At 46.2% G+C, this 26915-nt stretch overlaps 1 protein-coding gene across 2 annotated transcripts in view; it reads right to left on the bottom strand.

The window, feature by feature from the left end:
• Positions 1–26915, bottom strand: part of CORO2A (coronin 2A) — a 51537-nt gene that overhangs the window by 2431 nt on the left and 22191 nt on the right. The window contains exons 2-11 of one of the 2 annotated variants that reach the window (XM_072359214.1): positions 19518–19718; positions 15077–15193; positions 6279–6428; positions 5611–5790; positions 4706–4822; positions 3747–3851; positions 3298–3394; positions 1808–1920; positions 1114–1204; positions 561–826 (exon numbers count right to left, since the gene is read on the bottom strand). In XM_072359214.1, coding sequence (XP_072215315.1) covers positions 561–826; positions 1114–1204; positions 1808–1920; positions 3298–3394; positions 3747–3851; positions 4706–4822; positions 5611–5790; positions 6279–6428; positions 15077–15193; positions 19518–19718 — 1437 coding nt within the window. The remainder of the gene's footprint in view (positions 1–560; positions 827–1113; positions 1205–1807; positions 1921–3297; positions 3395–3746; positions 3852–4705; positions 4823–5610; positions 5791–6278; positions 6429–15076; positions 15194–19517; positions 19719–26915) is intronic. The other variant, XM_072359215.1, reaches the window with a different exon arrangement.

Genomic DNA, 26915 nt, shown 5'->3' with positions numbered 1-26915 from the left:
TAGACAATATAACCATCCTCCTGATGGCTCAAGCGAAGGAGAGTATTTGGATTCTAGATTCCAGGTCTCTCACTGTCCTACCTGAGTGATTTTTTTTTTTCCTTTGTCTTTTTTACTTCTGTTCATGCTCTTTCCTCTCTATTTGGACTAGCATGACCTTTTACTGTTCGTGCACATGACCAGCTTTGAAAGACATGCTTCTGTAGCCTCATGGGGCAGGCTCAGAAACATGAAGAATATCCTTCTTCACACCACTGGAAAACTGAGGTCAGTACATTTCTGCCTTGTCAAGCTCAGATGCTAAAGCCTTGCCTAAGCAAAAGAGTCTAAGCATGACTGTGGGGAATTAAAACCTTCCAGGGTTCCTAAGTGTAAACAACCAGCACATACTCAAAAATGTCCCTGAGCTGCCAATGGGCTTCCTGCTTGCCACAAAGATCTCATACTCTTCCAGACTCTGCAAAATAAACCTTTTCCAGATTCCATCATCCATGCCTTGTGAACCACATCTTTTTGCCAGCTGACTCTGGCCCCAACCCTTCACCCTACAGTCTTCACACCTCATTTTCAGTTTTTGGTGGTGGACACTCAGATACGTCGAAGCCATTGGACAGACGCACGTGCTCATTTTTTGGCAACCTCTCCTCCTCCTTCAGCTGGTTTCTGCTGTCTTTAATCTCAACTATCTTCTCCATCTTCTCTGGTGGCATTCTTCCTCCCTTACTCTTGTTCAGGTCAGGACTTTTCACACATGGCTCTGACTCAGGAAGCTGTGGTAAGGGATTCACAGGTCCAGAGCCTGGTCTCAAGGATACCAAGAGAGGCCCTAGGGAGGGAGGCAGGTGACTGGTTAGCACTCACAAACCATCTTCAGAAATCAGCAGAAAGCAGTTCATTCAAACAAGCTGCAGGGATGGACATGGAGGCACTTGACAAGAGAGGTCTCTGGAGTTCACAGTAGTGAACATTTCAGCCATTATATTATTATAGTTGACAGCTATATTTGTTACATCTCTCCTTTACCTCCATTCCTATTTCTCAGGCCAGAGAGCCAGCAGCAGCTTACCCAAGCCCTGGGGAGCTGAAGGGCTGGGGAGCTCTCCATGTGCTGACCTTTGTTAACTCCGTTCAGCCACTCTTGTGCCGTCATTGCTGGCTGGCTTCCTGTAGTCAAGGGGTAGATGTCTTCCTGGTATGACTCTGACTGCAAGCAAACAAAACAGTCACAACATCAGAGAGGTTTGGGCTTAGACTGTCCATACTGGAACATGGTGGAGGAAGGATCTCATTCCACCTCAGAGCAGGGAGTAAGCCACTGGAACTTACATATAATCTTCTCACCTGCCCAGAAACTTTCTCCTCCTCACCTCAGCTCAGAAGAAGAGCATCTGATGGCCTATTCTAAGTTCCTGTGAGTAAAGCCCTTTCACATCTGGACAACAGTCTAGGGTTAGTAACACAGGCTAATCCTATGTTGCTAAACTCCTTACATCTGTATTCTTGAAGTTTACAGCCAGCTAGTTGAGCTGATAATCAGAGAGACCTTTTGTTACACACAAGCAGAGCAGTCTGGTGAGTATGTGTTTTGAAGGAAAGTTGGCCATTACACAGGGATTTAATTCTGAGTTACCCAACCCACAATTTGGTGGCAGGGCTGCCCCACCAGCTGACTAACTTTGTTCCTTGGAGAAGGAAAATCTCTTGTTCTTCCTGCTTACCTGCCGTCCAGTAGTCATAGAGAGGAGGCACTGCCCTCTTACTCATTGATTTTTATCCCAGACACATGCGTGACCTGAGGCTAACTTACCCGTCGAGGGACAATCATGGAGACAGGCTCAATCAGGCTTTTGGTTGGAATCAGTTTGTAAAAACGGAAAATCTCACAAGCTGACACTTCAAGGCCTCTTTTTGGCATCATTCCTGTTGGGAAAGCAATAGAGAAACAGGATAGACATCTTCCTAGGAGAACTAATGTCATCCATCATGGAAGAAGGGCCAACAAACGTGAGTCAGAGTGCCAGCTCAATAGCAGCACGGTCTGAAATCTTGACACAAAACAGGCTCAGTGTTACAAATTACAAGTAGAACTCGATCTTTTTTTCCCCTTTTTATTTATTTCTTTTTATTGAGCAGAGCCTCCTGTTCGTTATTCGTTCTTACAAACTGCAAATAAAGTGACCAGCACTGGGCAGACCTAGCAGGTGATGCCACAGGATTTCATTATCATAATCTGTAGGAATGGAGTTCAGGACCCCCCAAACACCACAATAGCAAATGGATGGGTCAGACCAAGGGTGCTTCCAGGCCAGGAAGACCACCCCCCCAACACTGTCCTAAACTAGAATGGAGTATAAGGGTATAAACATCTAATTTTTCAGCCAACGTCATGTGTGTTTCAAGGGTTGGCTGAGCCACAAAAGATGTTCAAGTGCTTTGCAGCTTCAATGAAAAATTGGTGGAAAAAAATGAACAACAGAGAGATCTTCCAGTTCAGTTCTAAATAATTTATTCTCTTCTGACAACAGTTTCCTGGAGAAGACCTGCAGGCACAAAATCCAGTGCTCCTAAGTATTTGTACCAACATCTAGGAAGAATAAAAGTGTCTATAGGTAGCATGTTGGGGTGACAAATGGTTCTAAAACCTCATCTGCCTCTGTTGGGAAATCTGGCCTAAAGGATAGACTAGGACATGTCCAAAAAAGGGCTACAGCTGAGATCTGAGAGCTGAAACCCAAATTCCATAAATTAAATTAGTCAAACAATGGAGTGAGTGCAGGTTAATGAGCAAGGGTCTTGATTTGAGGAGGGGTAACCTAGTTGCAAGAGGTCTAACTTGAATGGGAAATGCTGGTACTGAAGAAGGTAGGCTAGTGGAAGGAGCAAAGGCAGTGTGTGAAATGCATTACTCATAAAGAAATCCCAGAGTAGAAACAATGTCAACAGAGTGGAAATCTGCAAATCTTCAGGCAAAGCCTTAAAAGGAAGAAACACACTCCACTTCTAAACCCAGACTACAATCCCTTCCATCTTGACCAGCTATGTGGAGGGGATTTAGCACAGATAGAGTTCCCCAGTCCATACTTTGCTGGCCAAAGGAGATCTCTCCAAGTAGTGACCACGGTATCACCTGAGATACATAGGTGATACCTAGGGTCAAGCCAACCACTATTCCAGTATGGAGACTGAAATTAACCCACTCTCTTTTCTACACGTGAAATTATATTTTGGACTCCAACAGCCTCTAAGTTAGGAAGTCACCACCCTCTTGTAACATTAGGCAAACACAGTGCCACTCACCTATTCCCTTCTGTGGTAAGTGAGAGCGATATTCCATCAGGTAGCTCAGGTATGGTTTCTCAGGGCTAATCTCATAGTACCGTATATTTCCATCACCCTAAATGCAAATAAAATGAACATAAGCCAGGCTCTGCGGTCCAGTATGAGAGTCTGAGGAGAATGCATGGCCCCAGAAGCTGTGTGAGGTCAAGAATGTAAGCACTTCCTAACAAAATATTTACCCTGTATGCAAGGAAGTTAGGACTCTACTGTCCCTACAGTAGAAGTGATATGTTTGCAGTAGAAAATGTGACCTGATTCTCCAGCATTCTCAGACCTCATCCCACTGGTCCATATCCCTAGGTTAATGTGATCACGAGCATCTATGACTTCTGCTTCAGCAATGTGGATGGTGCAACACTGACTTAGGGAAGAATCAGACAGCATTTGCTAACATGGAAAGCACTTACCTTTCCCACAATATAAAGCATGTTTGTGTCTGAGTCGTAGAAAGGAAACAGGAGCCCTGAGGAGCCATCCAGATCCTCCTCCAGTAAAGGCACAGAAAGGTCATTCTGGGTAGGACACAGGAAAAGCAAACAGCTGGAATCACCTGGTAGCTACCTCTAGTCAGGAACATCTTACATGAATCCCACCTTGGAGTGACATTTGAGATCTGCTCTGTAATGTCACTGTATGTCTCAGCACAGCTCAGCTTTGTGGAAAGCGTTTGGAAGGCAGCACAGTTCTCTGTCATACATAGTGAAGCCATGTCCAAACACAGTCAAATAATAATACATCAGAGAGCTGGTCTACCAGCTCTGTCTGCTACAAGGGATGATTGTGTGAAAAAGAGGGAGAGGACTATGCCACAAGGTTAGCTGATGCAGAGGGGTACAGCAATGTGGTGGACAGAGGAAAAGTGTCTTGCTGCATATGAGGCGGGCAGAGGAGAGTTTTGTAATGCCAGCAGTCATCATTGAAGCATGTCTTGAAAGCGGCAAATGCTACCTAATGTAAGGAGCCATCATAAATCAATCAAAAATAAATAAATAAAGCGCATCTCCTCCCTTCAGGGCTTTGCTTGAATGTATTTATCTAGAATTCATTTAACTTCCAGTACCCATAACAGTTTTGCCAAAAAGACCACTAAGAGCTGCTTTTAACTTTTTTGAATTACCTTTTCCTGCACTGGGCACAGCATTATCTTTGTTGTGGTGGATTCTACACACACAGAGTTGAGAGCACTTTCAGAAATTCATACTCAGTTAATAGTATCCTAACAATAGAGCCTATCACACTTCAAGAATTTGATAGACTGCTTTTGAACTGCTGTTACAAACCAATTCTTGAGCTGGTGGAATAGTGAAGTGACAATAAAAGAGAGAAGAATGTAGATAGTAAGGATAGAACTGCTGGTTCAACTCACTTGATCCCATAATGCAATTTGCCTATTATTCCACCGGGATGTTCCTGTAGAGAGCAGCTTCTTCATGTTTCCAAGAAACAAGACTTTATTGGCTCTGTGAGACTTGTAGCTGGCTTCCTATAGGAGGAGAAAACTCATTCCTGAGTAAAAGATAGCACCTTTCCTTGCTGCAGTAAAAAATTTCATGAGAAATAACATAATGGCAAGAAACCACCTTCCATTGCTCATGAAGCTTATGAGTGGACTGAGGCACACCAGTTCATTTTCATGTAGCCATGCACGGTTGAGAATAAAAGAACCTCTCAGAGTATTTACCCTCAAATTCTTATGTGGGGAAGTTGTGCACATCTAACAGAACTTCCCAATTGGGCTGAAACTACAATGAAGAGGATTTCACAGGGATCTGAGAAAGGCAGATTGAACTCTTTCAGTGCATTCTCAAAAACCCAGTTAGGCTCTCTGGTTAGTGATTCACATCCACATCCTAGGGGAATCCCTAGGAGTTACACTGTTGGATTTTCTGTGCACACAAATGTGTGCAAGTACCCCCAAGAGGCAGTCAGCAACACCTTACCAAGAGACATAAAGTACAGACAAATGTACACTTCCATCCAGCTGACCTCCTGACATCTGTCAGATAGAGCAAGGAATCCCAGAGGACTTCAGAAGGAAGCTATTAAATTAGAGCACTTCACAAAGGGCATAAGATAGGTAGGAAGATACAGAAACCCTGTTAATAGTGGAAGCAATTGTTCCATGTAAAATGGAAGACAATTCCACCATTAAATGACTGGAAGAATACTGATCACAGATCTGTCTTTTTTAATGGCAATTAGTCTACCCAGAAGTGGAAATGCACCACAAGTGAGATCAGCTGGATCTAAAAACCCTAAAAATCAACCTACTTGTAGGACTGTTCTTGCACGAGGGTCTATCAGACGGATCTTTTTATCTCTGCAGGCTGTGGCAAGAAGGCTGCCATCAGTGTTGAATGACATGGAGAGGACCACATCTTTGTGAACATCAAGGATCTTCACTGGGTTTGACAGGACATCTTCCTTGGTATCAAGGTTCCAGATCATTATCTAAGGCAGAAGAACAAAACGTCAGCTGTTTGTTGCTTGGCTAAACTGGGACTTTGTATATGTACACTCATTACATCTTTTTCTCTTCTCTACATGTATAGGTCTTACCATCATGTTTTTAAAATAATTTAAAATAATTTCTGGTACATAAGGCAAAACATGGTTTATACATTAAAAAAAAAATTGGCCAGCAGCAGTGTGGATATTGGACGAGCAAAGAAATGAAGTCAAAGGTATATGGCATTGAATATTGCTACAGGAAAAGAGAACAGAGTAAGCTGATGTTCATCAGAAGAAAGGAAAATGAGCCTGGTGTTTTGAAACCCATGACAAAGACCTCTTGCCTTTGGACTCAGTACGGAATTTCCCTCTCAGGAAGGTTTCTGAAGTCCTTATCATTAACTTATAGCTTAAAATGAAAACAAGTTTCAAGAGAACCTGACAAACAAAGCATTTCAAGGGGAAGGCTCTGCAGAGAACAAACCCACCTTGTAGTCATGGCCAGAGCTGAAGAGGATGTTATTGGCAGTGGGATGCCATTCAATGAGGCCAACCCTTCGAGCATGGCCAAGAAGTTCCTTCTTCGGAGTGGTGATGTTTTTTGTTAGCAGGTGCTTGGGGATGTCCCAGATTTTAACCTGAAAGGCACAAAATGGGTCTTAGTGAGATTAGTGAGTATGGTACTAATTAGGAATTTACAAATTTCTCTTCATATTGCATTATTTTGTTGGTACATTTCCTGCCTTTATTGTTTACCAGCCTTTCAAATCTATGACTTCATTTTTAGTGGGTCTAATTCACTCACTGTAGGCAACAATTTCACATTTTTGTTTTAAATTGGCAATCAGACTTACACTCAGCAATGCCATCAGCGCATTTACGAGAAACTATTGTTCAGGGTAAGAGGTAAGCCACAGATCTTACAGATATCAAACCACATCACCTGCAGTTTTCCTCTTTGTCTCATACCAAACTTTGAGCAGGAATGGGCAAAAATAAAACAAACTTCAGCAAAGAGTCCTAGGAGATCTTACAGCATTGACAGATCCAAGCAATCATCCAGTCAACACTACCTGGTACAACACTGGTTAAAGTACACAGAAGCCTATGTAGGTGGCCACACGGTAGGCACCCTGATCAGGGAGACTGGGCATCATCACACTCTGGGAGTCTGCTGTCTCATAACAGCTCTGCTTGCTGCCCTCCATTCATCTGGAAGGATACTACATGGAAACAGAAATAAACATTGCCCCACTGGTGTGGAAGGAGACAGTAAAGGTAACCTGTAGAAACAGATTAACCTGTGTGACGTAGCTGTCAAATAACCCGATCGGCCCGGAACCTCGACAGTCCAGGTGGGAGAGACACAGCCATGGATGCCATGAAGTCTTCTCTCAATTACTGCTGCATCACATTCCCTATATATCATCTATCATCCTAATTCCCGCGCAGACGCGTACACCCACCACGCACCCAATACACGCGAGAAAAACCCATACACACACCTACTCAAACCCCCCACCCACTGGCTCCCTAATCTACAGGCCGTAACTCAGCTAATCCAGAGCACTCATCCTACCCAGAACTACATTCTATGCACTCATTAACCCTTACACAGAAAACTCCATCTCCCAGCACCTCCCCCCTTTCTTTGCTAAAATGGAGTTTCAAAGTCACAAGTGGATTATAACAGGGATCAAACAAACAGCAAGCAAAATAACAACTGAAGCGATCACACCCAAAGTTAGAACACTCTTGAGTTAGCTGGGAGGGGTCGAACAGGTTGGAGAAGAAACCCCAGCGTAAGCCAATCCGAGCGAGCAGGAAGTCCACCGCCATGCCAGGTTCAGTCAAAGAATGAAAAAGGATCGATCGTGCTATTTTTTGGCCTCCAGGAATAAAGCAGAAGGGATGAAGGTGTCCATGCTATTATTTTCATCACTCCAGTGTAGTCAGCATCTGTAAGTCCTTGTAAAACAAAAAGTCCCATCCGTGTAACAGAAGAATGTCCAAGTAAGAGGGTGCTACGCCCATCCCAAGGGGGCACATGACACCTCATGGAATGAGAGTCACGGTGCTGTCAGTCAGCAGCACTGACTGGGTGGTGGCCGAAGAGGGGGCACACAATTCTGAAGTTCTCTCCTTGGATTACTCCAAACCAGAAATGGAAGCGACCCAGTTGGCCTCAGCAGGACAGGACGGCCTGATCCACATCTGCAGCGTGTCCCATAATTACTGACAGGAGCAGACTCTGGATGACCGTTTGTCAGCTGTGGTGTCGGTCTGCTTTGCAGGGAGCGGAGAAGTGCAGCTCATCCCTTGAAGGGCTGATAAGAGCATTTACTTCTGCACCGGTCAGCAGCTCCTGGAGGGGTTGAGCTTCTCCCAGACACACAACATTACTGAGAAGACCACCCTATGTGACATGGATGTGGACATGGCACAGCAACACATGGCCGTGGTGAGCCAGGACCACAGCATGCAGGTGTATGGAGCCAGCAGTGGGAAGCAGCAGTGCAGCTATATGGAGGCAGCATCACAGCAAGAGACATAGGCAGGACAGAGGGCAGGAAGAGCACAGTCAGTATCAGGGGCAGAATGACAGATGATTAACTGTCATACAACTTTATGAAGTTGCATGTCAGATAAAACCAATATTAGTGGGCAAATGTGCCAGAATGTGTTGTTGGTGGATGCAATAGGGAGTGCCAGCAGAGCATGTCCTGCTTCAGAGAGCACTTTACCTCTCTCACCCATCACAGATTCTCTCTCCTGCTTTTATTTCTCTCAGAGTCTGAAGGGTATTTTTCCATTTCTACAACATATTCACATGGCCAATGAGTGATACACAGCCCAAGTGGAACACCTGCTTAAAAGCCTGTGGGAATGCAGGAAGGATTTTACAGAGTAGCAGCTATGAAGCAAGATAAGGACTACACAGAGCAGCAGCAGGAGCAGAATGAACAGCATGAGAAGCAAGGACACCTCTAGGAAAAGAATGAATGGCTCACAGCTTTGAAGGGGGGTTTTAGGGTTGTTATTGCAGTAGCTTTCCTCCAATTAGTCTGTGTGATTTTTTTCGAACCCCCTCATCTGTCTGCTATAAAAGCATGGCATTTCAGGCAATTAAGGGAAGTATGATTTATCCATACTGGTGAATGTCATAACTTCATTTGTTTGATCCAACTACATTTGGCACCCAAACAGGGACCTGAATCAGTGTTGGAGCTGGAATTTGGGAAGAGCCAGATTTGGTGTTGGAGCCGGACTACAAAATTTCTGTGGTAGACCAGAGGGGTGGGGGAAGATGGGGATGAACAGTGCTGTGAGGCAAGTGATGTGCTGTAGTGGGAGTGGGGATCACGACTCCACAGCTCATCAGGACTGCAAAATGGAAATAGAGAAGGCATTCCAGCTATAACACTCCCTAAGAGAGTTCTCTCTTGATGGAGAGCTTTGGGACAAAATTGGCACAAATCCTTTGGAGGCTTTTATTACTAAAGACAGAAGGGCTGCTACACTTTTACCTGTTTGGCATCAAATAACGGACGGGCTTAAACAAATTAGACAAGGACGAATTTCTTCTGACCGTTCCCCAATGCCCTCCAACCCTCTCTGCTGCCCCTCGGTGCTGAGAACAGCCCCCGCCTGGATTCGATCCGCGGCTCCGACCTCCCCCAGGCTGGGGAGAAGGGAAATCGCGACCCCCCATCCCCAGCGCGCTCCCGCCCTCCCCTCCGTCCCCGCCGCAGTCGGTGCCGCTGCCGCCTTCCACCGCGCGCTGTCGCCGTCCGCCGCGTCTACGTCGCCTGCTGCTGCGTCGCTGCAGCCTGCACATAACTTGGCTAAAGACAAGGATGGACCGGAACCACAGGAACCTTTTGATCCTGGTTCAGTAGATTCGAAAAACGAACCGATCTTTTTCCCTCACGATGATAATTTGAAGGATGAAGAGATTTTCCTACAGCGCACTGCAGTGCTTTAGAGCAGTGCAGAAAAGATACAATATTACCGGGTGATGCTGATATGTTGCAAGCCTTTCCCATGTTCTATCATCTAAATCAGTGGGAATCCATGCCTTACGAGGCAGTAAAGGAGCAAAGGAAGTCAGTGAGAGGCTGTGGAATTCAGTCAGCAATCTTTTGGTTGCAGTTGGAGACAGTTACATTATGGGCTCTCACAACGGGAAAACCTTGTTACGAACAGTACTGTCTCCCACGCAATACACCGTGTTCATGACTGAACACCGAGATCAGGCTACTATCCAGGCTATGAATAATTTGACTAACTTAAATCATATTGGCCTGGAGAAAAAAAAGTTGGGGAGAGGGTCTGGGCAACAGCTCTGGCCCAGGCACAGATGGACAGGCAATGCTTTGAACAAGTTAAGATTTTGGTGTTACATGCTATCCATCACATACCTGATACTAATTCACCTAATGCCTCATTTACATCACTTAAGCAGGAGGCCTCCAAGCCCTCTGTCACTGTATGGGAGATTGGTAATCACAGCCTGAACCCCTGATTAATCAGCTGAGGCAAGTGGGGGAAGCACAGGTGAGAGTGATGTAGCTGTGCTCCCGAAAGGGATGGAGCTCAACTCCACCTCCTTTGAGACCCCATTTAAGGGCTGACCCTCACTGAGGCAATATCTCTTGGAGATTGCTCTTCAGTGAAGGCTGCCCCAGCTTCCTCAGCTAAGGCATCACCACTGGTGAGTTTCTCTTTCGCTTATAATCTTTGTACATTTACTACCATCTTTGCTAACATCTGTATATTAGCTACCTATACATTTGGTGAGCCAGGCAGGAGCCTGTAGATATCAGGGGAAATATGTCCTTTTTGTGGAATGTGTTTGGTTGGTTCAAGGGGGAGAAGATCACCCCCTTAGGAAAGATCCTCCCTGGGCAAATCCCAGGGTTTGGGGCATCTCCATATTTCCAACTGGCAACTATTATCGAACAATGGGGTCCTTTACGAGTAACAGACAATATGTCCCCTCTCCATCTGACTGAATATTTTCAGGGACTGCAAAATGGTATTTTGACCACAAAAGAAAGACAAATGGCCACGTCTATGTCAGCCTGGCCCCTACTAACTGCTTTAAATCAGGCAGAAATGAGATCAAATAATATTGAACATGAAAATCAATTATTAAAGACCCGTACTGAAATACTAGAGGGCAAGCTTAGTCTGTTAATGAGGAAGAATTCATCATTTTTTTTATCTAACCCCCAAATTAGATACATTTCAATGAATGACAATCAGGATCCTGAAACAACAGATCAAAACAAGGTTACTAAATCTGACCTAGAGGAGCCACCTATGACCTTGTTAGAGGACCATCCTGTGGTGACTCAAAACAAAAAAAATTCAGGATCGACCAGCAGGGGTACCTCCTGAGCAATGGCCCCCTGCATTAGTATCCGGGCAATACAGACAATATTGAGAGGCCATGCAAAACCCCCATTGGGTTTTGGTCTCAGGTTTGGCACAGAGCAGAAGAAAGATATAGTATGATTGAGAAACAGTTATTGGCTGCCTATTCGGCGTTACAAGCGGTAGAGCCAATAACACAAACAGCAGAGGTCATAGTTAAAACTACATTACCAATGGGATCGTGCTGCTACTTGCAGTTGCTTATTGAAGGCCTCATCAACCTCATCCTCCTGATCGGGGGCCTGTAGTTCACACCCACAAGCATTACCCTTACCAGCCTGTCCCTTGATTCTCACCCACAAGCTCTCCACAGCTACGTCACTCTCCCCCACGTGGAGTTCAATCCATTCTAGCTGCTCTCTCACATAAAGAGCAACTCCACCACCCCAACTTGCCAGCTGATCTTTCCTAAAAAGCACATAGACCTCCATGACAACATTCCAGTCATGCGAGCTGTCCCATCACATCTCTGTGAGTTCATGGCTTTGCAACCACACACAGATCTCCAGCTCTTCCTGTTTATTTCCCATGCTACATGCATTAGTGTACAGACACTTTAGGGCAGCAGCATCCCCCAGCCCCTCTCCATCCCTTTGAACTCCACCCTCCTCACCCATCAAGCTCTGTTTTGAGCCTCGAACTACCCTCTCAACCCCACTGGTCCTCATTTTGTCCCCTGGAATTCCTTTCCAGGTTTTGTCTGTGTAAATTAAGAAAAGGCTAATAGCATCATAACCAAGCATTACTAACGCATCAAAAGAACTATTCCCATAGATTTCAGCTTTGGCAACATCAAATTCTGCTTAATTCATATTTGATCTATTACTAAAATAGAAGAAGCACACAACAACCTGGATAATGCCTAATAAATCTAATTCTTGAGACTGCACTGGTAACACAGGAAATTCACCCACTATGTTACACTGCTGTTATCTGCAGCATAACAGGTTACAAAGCAATACCAGTTAGTAAGAAGCACATAATCCCAATCACTATAAAAGCTGGATGCTGTTTTCTACCTTGAGATGGGGCCGACCATACCAAAACCCACATGGGGCCAATCCTAACGATTCCCATTTACTTTCAAAAAGCAACATTTGGGCGGGCGATAGGACCGCCTTGGCCAGACTACGCCAGCCAAAGGGGATGGTGAGCTCCATCTGTATCACGGCCAATAGGGCTTGGCAGGCGGGACTTTTCAAGCCTGAAGTAGCCATCACTGATCTTAACTCCTTAACTAGCTGCCAATCAAAGGGCTCCCAAGTGGGCCGGCCCTGAGCATCCCGTACCAAGGGCCCTCCCCCCTCTGATGGCCGAAAGAGAGGATCTCGTGGAAGTGGGCAGTTCTTGGCAATCGTTTGCCAATGGTCCGCTGGGTCCTTAAGGGGCGTTGCCGAGCCGCACTGTTGTTGCGCAGCGTAAATTTGGACTGCCTGAGCGAACGATCTGGAGTTAAGTGGAAGCTGCCGCAATTCCTTTAACAGCCTCTCTGGTAAATCATCTCCCTCAGAATCCCCAGCGCTCTGAACGGTCCCACGCATCCTTCCCCCTCACCCCCCCATCATCATGAGCCGACGATGTCAAACTAACGTCCGAGGGGATGCGGCCGGCAGACGCGGCGCAGAAGGAGCCAGCGGCGGCGAAGGGCAATGCTGGAGGCAGGCGGCACCTCCTCCGCAAACAGGGAACCCGAGGCTTTTCCCTGGATGACCGGCAAAACCTGTGCTGGCTGCCGAGAGCCCTCACAATCCTCCCCCTTTTCCTCTCTAGCAGATTTCTTAGACGAATCGACAGAGAACAAATGAAGACTCTCCCCAGAGCTTTTAGGGCTCGAATTCTCCGGCTCTGCCGCTCTCGGTGAGCCATACGCAGTATCCGCCGCCGCCATCCAAACACTGCGACTCGCGGAGTTTATGGACACAAGCTCGTAGCGCTCGTAGAGTCTCAGTGCAGCAAGTGTTTAGAGTCACTTTTGGTATTAAGACCTTTGATCAGCTGAGTGTTTCACCTCCTCACACTGGAGAGTGATCCAGTGCAGGAAAACAGAAAACTGGCAGAGAGCAGCTCTTCTGCTTAGGCACCAAGGTTCTGGTAGACAACAGAATAAATATGACCAGGCAGCACACCCAGGCAGAGATGAAAGCTAACATCCAAGTCTGGAAAAACAGAAAGATGGCTTCTAGATCAAAGGAACTGACATTTCCCTTTACTCAGCCATCATTAAACAACCACTGGAATACTGCATCCAGTTCTGCACTCCCTAGCACAAGATAAATGCTGGTAAACTTACATGAGTCCAGTGGAGACCACCAGGATGTTCTTGTCCTGGGAGAAGAAGCTGAGGGAGATGAGCTTGTTGAGAGTGGAGAAGAGTATCTACAGAGGAATCTGATGAAAGCTTTATCTTTTAACCTAAATCTTTTATAAGATTACTTACAAGATTATTAAGAGAAAATAGGGCAATGCTTGTTACTGAAGTGCAGAGTGGGAGGGTGGGATACAGTGGTTATTAACTACTCTGGGAAGGTTCTAACTGCATACAAGGAAGAAGTTCCCCATCGAATAGTAAAGAGTAGCAACAGGTTGCCCAGAGAGGTGGTGAAATCTACGTCCTTAGAGGTTTTTGAGACTCAGCTCTACAGACTGGGACAGTCGGTGGGGCCAGAAGCTTCCCAAGCTCCCTTTAAATTTGGATTGCTTTTACTGAATGTATTCCACAACTGCAGCAGGAAGCTTCAAAGCTTGTGCTTACTCCTCATCTGAGGTTCAAAATAGAGGTCATGGTGATGCCTTTGGGCCCCAAGACCTTTCTGAGATGGCATAAACACCTGCATACCATCTGTAAGCCAAAGGCAGCCCAGAAATTGAAAGAAATTGTGAGAAAAAAAGACATGAAGTTCCTAAAGAAAGCAGAGTCACTAAGCAAGAAGGAAAATTCAAAATTTATGGATTTCTAATTCAAGAGAGATCCCTGGCAGATCTGAAATGGCAGAGGACATCCAGTAAGCCAAGGCTGGAGGAAATGACAAGGAAAACCTCCCACGTTCTGTGTGGCAGAGGGTAAATAATCACAGTAGGAGGAAACACGTGTTGGCTCTCTGAATAAAAAAGCACAGTGGGTAGTCAGGCTCTTCACTGTCATAGACGCCAAACCTCACTGCTGATAAGTCATCCAGAAAGCAACCTTCCAGTGGGTAGGTATGGGCTAACTTGTCCCTTATGAACACAAATGGCATCTTTGTGCTCCTAAACATCATCTACACTGAAGTAAAGTAAATCTGACATGTGGTATTTGCTGTTTATCCATTGTGTGTGTTAGCATTAGCGTTTGCATTTCTGGTGTCCCTCTGCATTTTCAGCAGGAAAATGCTCTCCTTGATGCCTGGAGCAGAATAAAGTACAACACAGAATCCTTAGCTACCCTAGTATGGCTTTACAGAGAAACTCAAGGCAGGAACAAGCTCATAGTTGCTACAAAGGTAAATAATCTGAAATAGTTGTTACAGATCATTGCATAAAGCTTTTGTTTTGTAGTAAAGGAGGAGTTTCATAGTGATTGACCTTGAAACAATTTTAAATTCATATTCTTTCTCACATAAACATAGCCAAAAAGATGGAAGGTGCCCAAAAGAACAGATATTTTTGCTATCATGATTTTAATAACATCAGCTAGATGGGATTACATAGGCCTGACCCCAAGAGAAATACAGAGATCCTGCTTTTATATCTGGCTTTTGTATGGGTACTTTCACATATCATCCCTGGGCCTTTTGATTCTTTTCTAATTTCTCTCCCCCAAAAGCACATTGGACAGGTAACAGCACAGAGGATAAGCTGGGAAACTTACAGTGGCATCTTCTGAACACGACGCTATTACGAAGTCATTGAACGGGTTCCACTTGATGTCCAGAACGTTCCCTTTGTGTCCACATATTCTGGGATAATGTGGGTCAAGTTTCCCTGTCTGGAAAAAACAAAGATCAAAACAAAGATGAGCCTTGGAATCACAGGCTGTTTCCAAGAGAGACCTGAGCCAGCCCAAGTGAGAAACCCCCTGCTGTTGTTACATTCCAAATACCCTGGGTGGTTTCTGCTGAGAATGGGGTTTTGCTGTTCCTGCAAGGCAAGTCTCAATGATATAATTGACTTGAAGGGGAGTCCTGCTGCTCAGGCCTTCCTTAGTGTACATTGCTACCAAGAAAACTGTACACATACAGCAGTCAGGAATGCTGTGGTTATAGAAGTTATTACTTGATTCAGATGCCAAATAAATCTACAGGAGGAAAAGGGAATGAACTGAATCTCTCAATTTTTTTTTTTTTTTTTTTTTTTTTTTTTATTTTTTTTTTTTAGAGATTTGGGGAGGACAGGAAAATCTCATATTTTTTTTCTTGAGTTTACTTTTCATTTAAGCTGGAAAAAATGTTTTTCCTGTTTTAGCTTCTTCAAGTAGAATTTATTAAATTTATTTATTTTTAAGCAAGCATACTCGAACACAAGTTACAACCCCAGCTTTTATTTCAACATTTTTCTCCAATGGTTTTCAAATCCAATCATTCATCACATTAAATCAACATTCAGGACCTTCTGGAAATATATCATGTTTGGGCTGTAGGCTCACTGCTAAACACCATCCACAGTGAAACACACCAAGGACCTTGATCCACATGGGGGCTGTGCTGCACCAGGACAACACATACTGCAAACAGCCTCTGCTGCAAATTGATCTCAGCCTTACTTGCTAATAGGGTTGCTGGGGATTTGATTAAGGTTGGAGCAGCACTGGCTTCTCCCTGCCAGCAGGAGAGCAAGAGGAGCTCCAGGGCCTCTCTCCCATGAGTGCAGGTCAGCCACATGAGAGATGGTGCCAAGCTGGTCACACTTCACCAGCCTTCTTTTATTCCAACTGGAGGAATCATAAACCAAACGTTTGCTCTCCTGGCAAGCAGTCAGTGCAGGGCTGTGCTCCCCACACCTCTCCAGAGGTGGCCCTCACGGTGTGCAGTGGAGGGGCAGCGGTGCTGACCATAGCCAGCATGTGGCAGCCATGTCATTTTTCCATCCTCAAACATCTACAGACTGACTGCTTTTTGTGTAGAATTGGATGCGATGTAAAACTACTCTGACTTCACTGGAAAGTTTGTCACACAGACTGGAACTAACCTGCTTCAATCAGAACGCCCAGAGGGCTTTGAAATGTAAAATACAGTCTAAAACAAAGCATTTTTGTAATAGGAGCAATAACAAGTGACTCAGGAAGGGAAAAGACAAGAGATTAAAAGGTTCTAATGATATTCCTGCCCACAGTGTTCTTTTGCAGGATTCAGGGCTTGGTTTCAAGCTGGCAACACAGTAGGCTGGGCAGCCAGCATCACAGGGATCCCTTGATCCCTGTGGGAACTCACAGAGCTTTCTTGCCTTGCCTGCTCCAGGCTCCTCCTGGTAGACACCCAGGCTACGCAACCACACCATCATGCCACAATGAGACCACTCTGCCTACCACAGTCTTCAAGCTTCTGCTGCCTGCCCAACCTCATCAGGCTCAGCTGACCCCAGAAAAGGAACCCTCCCTGCTTGCAGCAGTCCCACCTGCCCCGAGGCAATTCCACAGCTCAGGCACTCAGCACAGCCCACAGAACATGACAGGCTCCCAACAAGCACCCAGGACAAGCCACAGACAAACATACTGTTGGTCTCAAACTGCTGCATGTGGAAGGTTTGCACGTGCTGGGAAATTTAACTCCATCAGCCAAGCACTGTTTTAGTAACTAGACGTGTTGTTCTCCATGCAGAGACACTTGGCTTTCTTAGTTATTTGCAGAGCCTGAAAACTAGTTTAATTTTTCAAACACTTGCTTTACAAGCTCCATGCAATAGAAGACCATTATCTAAGTGGTGGCAAAAAAGCAACTCACTCCTCTTCTGCTTGAAGGCATGAGTACATGCTTCTAGGCCCAGGAGTGGGGTATGTATACCAAAGGGCTCATTTTCTAGAGCTGCTTCCCATCCCTACCTTATTCACAATCTGAGTGAGAGGGGATGAGTGGAGCAAAAAGCAAAAGGTGGCATTTCTTCAAGGAGGAATGTGTGCTCACTTCCATGAGTCAGCAGGAGAGCATGATGAGCACTGTTAAATCTATCGAGGCTGAGTCTGCATTAGAGCACATGATGAGGCAAGCGGCCCCTCTGCATGCAGACACAGAATCAACTGCAAGAAAGGGACAGAATGGGATGAGAGCAGCTTCCCACACAGCCTGTTCATCCTGCCTGGAAAGCATACTCCCAACATAGCTCTCACTGAATGGGTATCATTTCTCACATCAGCCAGAGGTGACATCCTGGCTCCTAGGCTCTTCCTCCACATTGTGGCATGTGCAGGCTGTGTCTGCTCCCTGTGCATCCAGTCAAAAATAGCCACAGATCAGCAGTCAGCCATGTGAGGACAGCACTGCCCCAGACACACCTCTAGACCAGGCTGCAGTCAGGGGAGCAGGGTAGGAGCCCATGGGGCTGCTGTCACTGCACCACAAGAGGCAGTGGCCACAAAGACCACTTCAAGGAATACAAGTCAAAAGCTGCCACTCTTCACCAGCTGGCACCAGTTTAGAAGCTTATAGTGAAAAAGATGGTATCACAACTGGCAGACTCGGGGAACCCCTTTCTGAGGGCGACTGAAGCAGCGCACCCCCACAGCTTGGGTTAGGAGAAGGCATGCAGAGGACGGCTGTAAGAAGCAAAGCATGTACAGATGCTTTCCCCAGTCCACCGCCAAAGCTTAACCCTCAGGGGGCTTCCTGAACAAGGGGAACTGTCTCTGAATAAGCACAGCTCACGGCACAACTTATCTCCATTCACCAGTCCCATTTTGAACACTTTAAATCTTCAGACTCATCAGCATCCTGGGCTGCGAGCTCCACATCTGAGCTTCAAAAGTGTTGGATTCTGCCTGCCACCACTCTGCTCCCCTCCACCACTCACATTAAGGATTGCTTGCCAGATCTCTTCCCCACCCTATTTACTTTTTCACCTGTCTGGCTTATTTGTCTTTTTCACCCAGACTGATTGATGCCTGAGCTACAAAGTCTTTCCTCATAGGAAAGCCATCTCACATTTTCATTTATGTACTCTAATTATCCTTTTCTGGTTACCTTTTCTAGTTCTACTTTGCTTTTGACTTCTGCAAACAGCATTTCATTGCTGGGTGGAGTATGTAAGCAGGTGTTAAGAGAGGAAGAATTGTTGCCAAAGATGGGCTGAGCTGAGAAGAGGTAAAAATACAGAACTGACAGTAAACAATGCAAGCATCTTCAGCTCATTTTACCAGTGATTTGAGACCTGGGTCTCACTCCAGGCCCCACACTCACCAGCTGCCTGCACATAGATGCAGCTCTGTGATGAAGATGAGCTCTTCAGCCTCAACAGATCGTGGTCAAGGGGGCAGAAGTGACTCAGCCAAGAAAAACAGGGTTCATCTTAGGACTGCCTCTGAACAGCACCAGCGGTGAAAGCGCTGAATAAACAAAGTCTAGAAGGGCCAGGATCTGTGCTAGGTTCTTAAAGTGCACTCCGATCACTTTCATCCTTAGCAAATATATACACTGAAAAACTGGCATTACAATAACACCATCAATTAACTTTTAATTAAAGGCTGAACTTTTGCCTTTCATCTCTTCTGGTCTGATTCTAGAGAGCTCATAACCCCATCCTGAAGGTAATCCACATTAATGCCTGCCGACTTCTGAAGCATAAATGTCAGATGGCCAACTTTTCCCTCTCATCAAATCTCTAAGTCATCAAAACCCACAAACATGGGATTTGTTTCTGAAAGGGAAGTTTTTCTAGTATGAGTGCTTGAAGCTCAAGAGCTTCATTGTCTCATAACCCTGTCTGCATTCCTTTGTGAAGGAGAAAGCAGTTATAACAAAATACATCATACTCTCCTTTGGTGACAGCTGAAGCCATGCTACTAAAGCACCATTCAGATTTTGCCCTCTGTATCTACTAATTGCTTTATGATTTGCCATTTCTCCTAGGAGACAAACATTTGAGCACCACAGTTCCTGCTGAGTACACAAGGCAACAGAGATACTACGTGAAGGAAGGTGTTGGAAACCTGCAAGCAGCTACATAAGGCATGTTAGGTACAGGTCACCTGCCAGGGAACTTGGGGCCCTATCCACACTTTCTTCAGCTCAGCAAACAGCACTAATGAAATATCCTCTGTAAGATCCACCTCCATATGGGCCCAGCACTCTTCCAACCCTCACAAAAACCTGGATGGAGCTCACCTGGTGGATGGGAATGACAAGGAAGGCCCCTCCGCCTGCACACTCAGTCACCACCGCGATGAAGTGTGGGTTCACAGCACAGAAGTGGTTGTCATGGACACTGTGGGTGATGGGCACGCAGTCGTAGCATTTCTCCTTGCTGGCAGCCTTGCCATACACATGGCGGAACTTGGAGCTGCGGTACTGCGGGTGCCACGACATCTGTGGGGAGAAAGACAGAGCACTGCAATGTGAGGGCAGGCCCAGCAAGTAAACCCAGCCACATTTCCCCCCTTCATCTCTTCTGGTGCTCAAGAGAGAAGCAGTTCTCCCTCCCCAGCCCCACCAGCCAGTCCCAGCCTACACCAGCACTCTCTGCACTGCTGGGGCAGAGCCAGGTGATGCCAAGGACACAGGACCCCAGGTAGCACAGCACTCAGGAAGCACCAAAGTTGACATCCTAAATGAGGGGAGTGAATGAGCCAGCCCAGACACGTACTTCATTTAGCTCTTTGGTGGTTTAAGTCCAAAAAGAAGTCAACATTTTGCTTGAAAGGAAAAATTAGATTTGACAGTTCACAGAAAGGCACCTGTTGGTTTATTTTCCCACTGACAAATACAGTGTGTCTGGTTTATAGCTGCGCCACAGCCCTTAGCCAGACAGCATTTTAAACAGTATTAAAACTGAAGCATGCTAAACAGAAGAATTACCTTCCCACAGAGAGCAGTGTGGCTTTGTAGAACACACAAAACTGATTTAACACAGGAAGCTATCAGTGCAGTAAGGAAAGAGCAATCCTGGCTACTAACTGCTCTCTCCACAAGAGAAAGGCAGTAAGAGGCATGTGGAGGGAATGGAAAGGAAAAGGCAAATAAATGCCAGACCAGGCAAAGAAGCTGTAGGTGAAAGAGTTCCACACAGGCAACTGGAATTATAGGCAAAGGCTGGGACAGGATTTTGCACCTTGTTTGATGTGCATTGGTACAGTTTGATCAGTGATGCTGAAGCAGAGATACTGCAGTTTGAGGGGGGGGTCCCAGCCAAGCAGCTTTTGAGTTGCAGCAAGACTGATATCACTCACTCATGTGGTTAAGCACTGGCAGGAAAGCACGCATTCAGCACAGGGAAGCAAGATGCATCATCAGCATTTGACAAGAAGGGGTCCAAGAAACTGTAGTTTGAAATGTCCTTGCATCCAGCATGATATTTCTCTGGCACTCATCTCCCTTATGGAAAAGCTGTTAAGAACCAGCAGCCTGTCTTGCATGACCCTGGACAGCCAAGGTGGGGCTGTACAAGTACCCATCAACACAAAGATCCAGAGAACACGCATCCCACGTACACAGCACCATCTGGTCTGCAAATTGCACCAGGGCTCTGGTTCTGTCCCACTCCCTGCCCTCCTCTCATCCACCAGCACAGCTCAGAGCCAACCCCACCCTCAACAAATACCCACACCCATAAAAACTCAATCCTGGCAGATCAAAGTTGGCTCCTACAGTCCCTTCTGTACCTCACTTTCAATACAGGATGTTCTACCTTTACTAAACCTGCATTAGCCCATATTTGTAGCTGATTAAATTTCTTGTGCACAAAACATTAGGTGCAGCGGATCTCTGATAACTGTGAGGGCCACTTTCCCCAAACAAACCAAAGGAATACAAACTACGCAGTAAAGAAATCACTCATCCTGGGAACCTAGGCTTGGAAGGAGGGATGTTCAGAGGCAAAAGGACAGCTAAGGTGCAAATGGCAGGCTCCCCTAACAGTCCCAGGAGACCTGTGTTTTAAAACAATGTCATGTTTGTTACAGGCAGGAGTTAATTACCATGGTCCAGGGAACTTCTAGCTGAACTACTCCTGAGCTGGGAGGGGTTTTGTGAACAGGAGGCGCTGCACTTCTCAGCAGCAACAGTCTCAGCTGAGAAATGAGTCACGAAGAGCAGGGGAGAGATCACTGTTAGGTTGTCCTTCGTACTGGAAGAAGGAATACACAGCAAGATATTGATGTCCTGTAAAGTCTACCTGCAAGATTTTGATGACAAACAAGAAATGAAACGAGGAACTAAATGCTGAAGTTCAGCCTGTGCTTAAGAAACACAGAAAAGTAGTGTTTTGCTATTCCAATTTATAGATGTAAGACTTGGCTGCCACTGAAATGGACTCCGCAGCACTTACAGTTCTCCCAAGGGACAGAAGGGCAAAGCATGCCTTTGGAATAACAGAAAACTGGCAAAGACGGTCCTAGTGGAACTGTGATCCTCATGACACCATTGTAACGACAACAGATCAGCATTAGGAGATAGACATGGGGTGAACAACAGGAAAAGCTGTCTGGGAGGACTGTGGAGGAGTGCTGTGCAGCTGGTCACTTAGCTAGTGATGGGGGTCTCCATCCTTGGAAATCCTGTCACAGTTTGGCTAGAAAAGGCCTTGTCCTACTAAGACTGTATCCCAGCCCCTGAGCACACAGGCTGTCTCACAGTGGGCAAGATGTAGTTCCACAGCAGGAAATGATCTTGCAGCTGGCTCTAATGAGAACAGCGCAGCTATTAATAGCTGACAGGTATCAGCTATTAAGACAGTGCAACCTGTGGAGCCTACAGGAAGATCCTTGCAGAGAAATCAGGTCAGCATTCCTCGAAGTTCTCTGCTAGAGCTTTCAACAACACTAAATGCTGTGTATGTGTAAATGATAGCCCAATACCAAACACACAAGTGAAGAGTAGCCCAGACACAGAAACTGGGAAGAGCTGGACTGGGCAGACCATTGCTCTGCAGTGCTATCTATACAGGAGGTGACGATCTGAAGCATCTGCTTTGGAAGAATGTTATCAGCTCCATTCATGTACCACACAGATAACTGGTTTTTCCTCCTTTGCTCTCCACCCATGTCAGTCAGTTGAAACAACTTCCTCACAGAACAGAAGCAGCTTCCTGGACAGTAAGGCTGCCAGTAAGGCCAGTAAGGCTGGGAAACAGTGGGAAAGCCCACCTTGACTTCTCCTCTATCTCTATCTCTATCAGCAGAGCAGCAGGACTTCTCCATGAGGACCTTTAAGCTCCCAGGTGACCCTCATGCACCGCTGCAGTAAACCTCCCATGATACCAGTCCAACCAAGCCATGCCGTGCTGGACACATTTCTGTGCTGATCACAGCCTTTCATGCCTCACCCTGCCAGCACCCCGGGAACAAGGAAGCGGGTCCTCTCACCTCACAGAGCCGGGAGTCCCATGGTCCCATCAGAGCTGACTCCATGGCCACTATGAGCTGCAAAAACCTTCCTATAACATCGCTCGCTCCAGGCCTTCTGAATACAGGGAAGGTATGGAATATCTGCTGGGAAGAGCCTGAGGCCCCATCTGGAGGACCCTCAGCTCACCTCTGCTTGTGGGGCAGCAAGAAGCCAGCCTGCCCTTGTCAGCATTGTGCAGAGCCCTTCACAGGGCTGACTGCTCTGCAACAAGGTGGTTAACTGTTCTGCTTGGAAGTTGGGAGCTGATTGCTTTGTCTCCATCAAGAGCTGAGAGCACTGGCATGAACACTTTGAGGGAGGTGCTGGGAGCAGCAAACCAGTGATGTGACAGAACCACCAAGCATCCTGTTTTAACATGAGTCTTCAAGGTCTCTCTCATTTCCTTAATGAAGGAGGGGTCTCATGAACATGACCTAACTTTAGTAAAGTTCTGTAAACTGTCACGGTACCCACAGATAGTGTATCCCTAATCTGATCCACAGCACTGGGAGCACTCCAGTGCCTGAAGAAATGCTGTGCTTTACATGGAACAAAGTAGAATACATCCATTTGCCTCATGGTTCTTCACTGCTGGCATAAACAGAGGAAGCAGTTTCACTGTCTCTGCATGGAGGTTAATGCTACTGAAGGAGACACGAAGGACATACAGCTAGTTATAAAAGACTCCCTGAAGCCCCTCACAATAGGCATTCCTGGATTCCTGAGGTGAAAGGAGAAGGACATAATATGGACTACCACGAGATAAAGATCTGATTGTGTGAAGAACCTCAATTGCAGACCAAAGGAGCTCTCATGCAAGTATAAAAAGATCCTCACCTCTTATCCAAGCTCCAAAATGCAGTACAAGGAGGCAGAGAAAGGGAGGTCATAGTTGAAAGTCCTCACACCTCATAAGAGCTGGTGGGGGGAATGACAGTGAAAGCTTTCTCTGCTTCAACACTTTGCAAGCAGTAGGAATTGGGACCAGAGACCCAGCATAATGGAGATCCAAGATAACCAAAGAAATGTCTGCAATGTGCAGCACAGTGTACAGAATTCAGTGAAAAAACTTGGGTCTGCACCTAGCCCTCCTGTTTCTGGGTATGCACAAGTTAAGTCATGGATGTAGTGAGAACAGCCAACAGTAGCTCATGAGAGACCTAGTATTCATCTCAAAGTCTGGTGGATCACAAAGACCTTCTGTTAAAAATGCAGCCATATTGTCCTTGCCTCTCTTGGGTCTGATATTTTAAGAGAAACATCAAAGCAGAAGCAATTCTCAGCAGTGGCCAGAATGAGCAACACTCCTTTTCCAACCTTTCCAACATTCCTTTTCCACCCCAGCCATTGTGGTGGCTGTTTTTGGTGCAACCCATGCTGTTCACAGATGCATCCTCCACCACGGGTCAAGGGGTGGTGGTTTGGCAGGATTCTAGCAATAGTTGGCAGACTGCTATCTTCACAAACCGAATGGTCAGTGTGCAGATGCTTGAGGTGATGGCTGTAACAGCCGCAGTGCACCTTTGGCGAGAGATACCCTCTAACATTGTCACTGACTCTGTTTTTGCAGCCAAACTGCTGGCCCGGCTGGGCCTCCCAAGTACAGAGGCTGCTGGAATTCTGGTAGAGGCCTTGGCCTCCCGCACAGCTCCTGTTGCTGCCTTATATGTGCGTAGTCACTCTGAGGTGCCAAGCTTTTTTACCACGGGTAATGCAATAGCAGATAAAGTTGCCAGCACACCTGTCATTGGGGCTGGGGTTAACCCTCGTGGCCTCAGACCGCTGAAGATCTGGCAAACTGATTTCACCTGGGAGCCTTGTCTGTCTCCCCACCAATGGTTGGCTATTACTGTGAATACCTCCCCTACTGTCATCATAGCCACTCAGCATGTCAAATCCAACTCGGCTGCAGCCCAATACCATTGGACAACTGCTATTGCTGTGATCGGCTTACCCAGTCACATCAAGACTGACAATGGGCCCTGCTTCACTTCTCATTCTACTCAAGAATGGTTAGTGAAGACTGATTATGGGATGTGGGAAGTAGGATAAGAGTTCTTTACAGGAGTAGTTGGTGGGGAGTCCAAATCTGGTACCTGAGGCTGTTCTTCTGCTGTTGGTGTCAGTGATAAGTACCGCTCGAACAAAAAACGTGAGGACCTTTAGAATTCAGTCTAAAATTGTCAGGTCACAGCCAACAGTAGACTCATGCGTATCTGTATTTACAACCTCACTTATCTTATAGGGTGTGATTTTAATTTTCTTAGTCACTACATATCAATTATTGTCATCCAATTACACGTCAATGTAATGATGACGCATGTTGCCGTGTGCTAATGGGATGATGGACGCATTCGAGACTATGGACAGAAAACTTTGACTACTGTTCACCATACAGAGAAGATACATCATACCTAGGAAGAATGAAGAGGGACGGAAAACATCACTGATGAGAACTCAAATGGTTCCTGACAGCAAAAGGACTATTTAATTATATGCTCCATCCAATCATGGTGCTGCTTTTCTTAACACTGTTGTGCCTTATGCTACTGATTATATTATATAGAGTTTATTAAGGTTTGGTTATATTAAGGTTGTATATTTATATAGTCATATATAGTTATATGAGATATATCGTATATTAAGGTTATACATAGCATATTAAGGTCTAGCAAATTAGATGGATAATTCAAGTGGACTTGAACAGAATTAGATCACAAAAAGCATGTGGTGTAGGACAAATGGAGTACAAATGAATGGTGGTCACATCACAACATCATAACAGGATGCAGAGGAAACTGCAGTTCCTTTGGCAGTGCTAAGATCCCCTCAGCTCACCTGGGCACCACGCAGGAGGTGCAGCTGTGCCACCAACCAGCCTGCACTGCAGGGAGCAGGAGCAGCAAACCAGACCTTGCTTCCTTCACTGTGAGTTAGTGCCCACATCTCCAGCAGGGCTGCGAGCACCAGTGCAGGCTGTGCTCCACCGTGCCAGTTCTGGGAGGAGTTCAGACTACAAAAAGGCCAGATGTGAGATGGGTCTGTAACCTAAGCAGGATGTTCAGGAGCAGGAAATCCCGCTTAGCATGCCCAGCTCCTGCATGACACACTGCAGGCGTGCCAGCCTCCTCTCTTTCCCAGTCCCAAGGGACTAGCAAGCTCCAAAGCAGATGCCATCTGCTGCCCTGCAACTCTATCACGTCACACACACAACATGTAACACCAGATCTCCACAAAGGAGAGGGGAGATGATACCAGAAGGCATGTGAGCCAGGACTTCCATTTACTCATACACTGGCTGCTAGACAGGACCTTCATTTTTTATCTCCCATGTGCACGCAGCAGAACTGTCAGCTTCCAGGACTCACCCACCACACCAAGGGCTGAGTGTGCATGTCTGCTTCAGGAGCTGGGACTTTCTTCTGCCATCCACCCAGCAAAGAGTCAGTGACAACTTTTCCATGACTTCATGTGAAGGGAAGGGCTGAGCAATCCCACCATTCACTCATCTTGGTGCTCTCTGGGTGTTTTCTTTCATCCCAGGCACATTTCCTCCCCTGAATACACAAGCAGGGGATAAGGTAGCCCAGCTCTGTGCTGAAATACCGAAGCATGGCACAAGCTGTCTGTTCCCAGGACAGACACATGATGCCTGTGATACACACCAAAAGCACAGGGAAGATCAGGCTCTGCAGAGTGTTCCAGCCTTCTCTGCAAGCACTTCAGCTCATGTTTCTCATCAGCAGCAACACACATGACTCAAAACATCAGTGCTGGCACTGCAATCAGGTGCCGGGCAGCTTGAGAATTCAGTGGCCAGTGCTAGCAAACAGTTCTAAGGGCACATGGCCTAAAAAATCCTATAAGCTTCAGTGTGGACATGAGGAGGGAAGCGGTAATAATAGGTTTGAAACACTGAAGTCCACAAGGAGGGTTCAAATCACTTGCTTTCGAAGTCTAGGGGAGACAGTCAACGAGCTTGTGCCTTAGCTGTATCAGACTCTCCAGTTGAGCAGCAATAAACTCTCAGTTGCAAAGAGGGAAAGTTATCAATCTCCATCAAGCAGCACTGATTACAACCTAGCAATGACCACAGGGCTAGAGCTGATCCTGATCTGGGCAGGACACAGACTAACAGAGCAGGAACATAGGAGAAGTATTGTAGTTTCATTTGCAGCAAGC

This window comes from Excalfactoria chinensis, chromosome Z (genome assembly GCF_039878825.1).
Source record: "Excalfactoria chinensis isolate bCotChi1 chromosome Z, bCotChi1.hap2, whole genome shotgun sequence".
In the NCBI taxonomy this organism is placed as follows: Eukaryota; Metazoa; Chordata; class Aves; order Galliformes; family Phasianidae; genus Excalfactoria; species Excalfactoria chinensis.
This window is presented reverse-complemented; position numbering and strand designations above follow the sequence as displayed.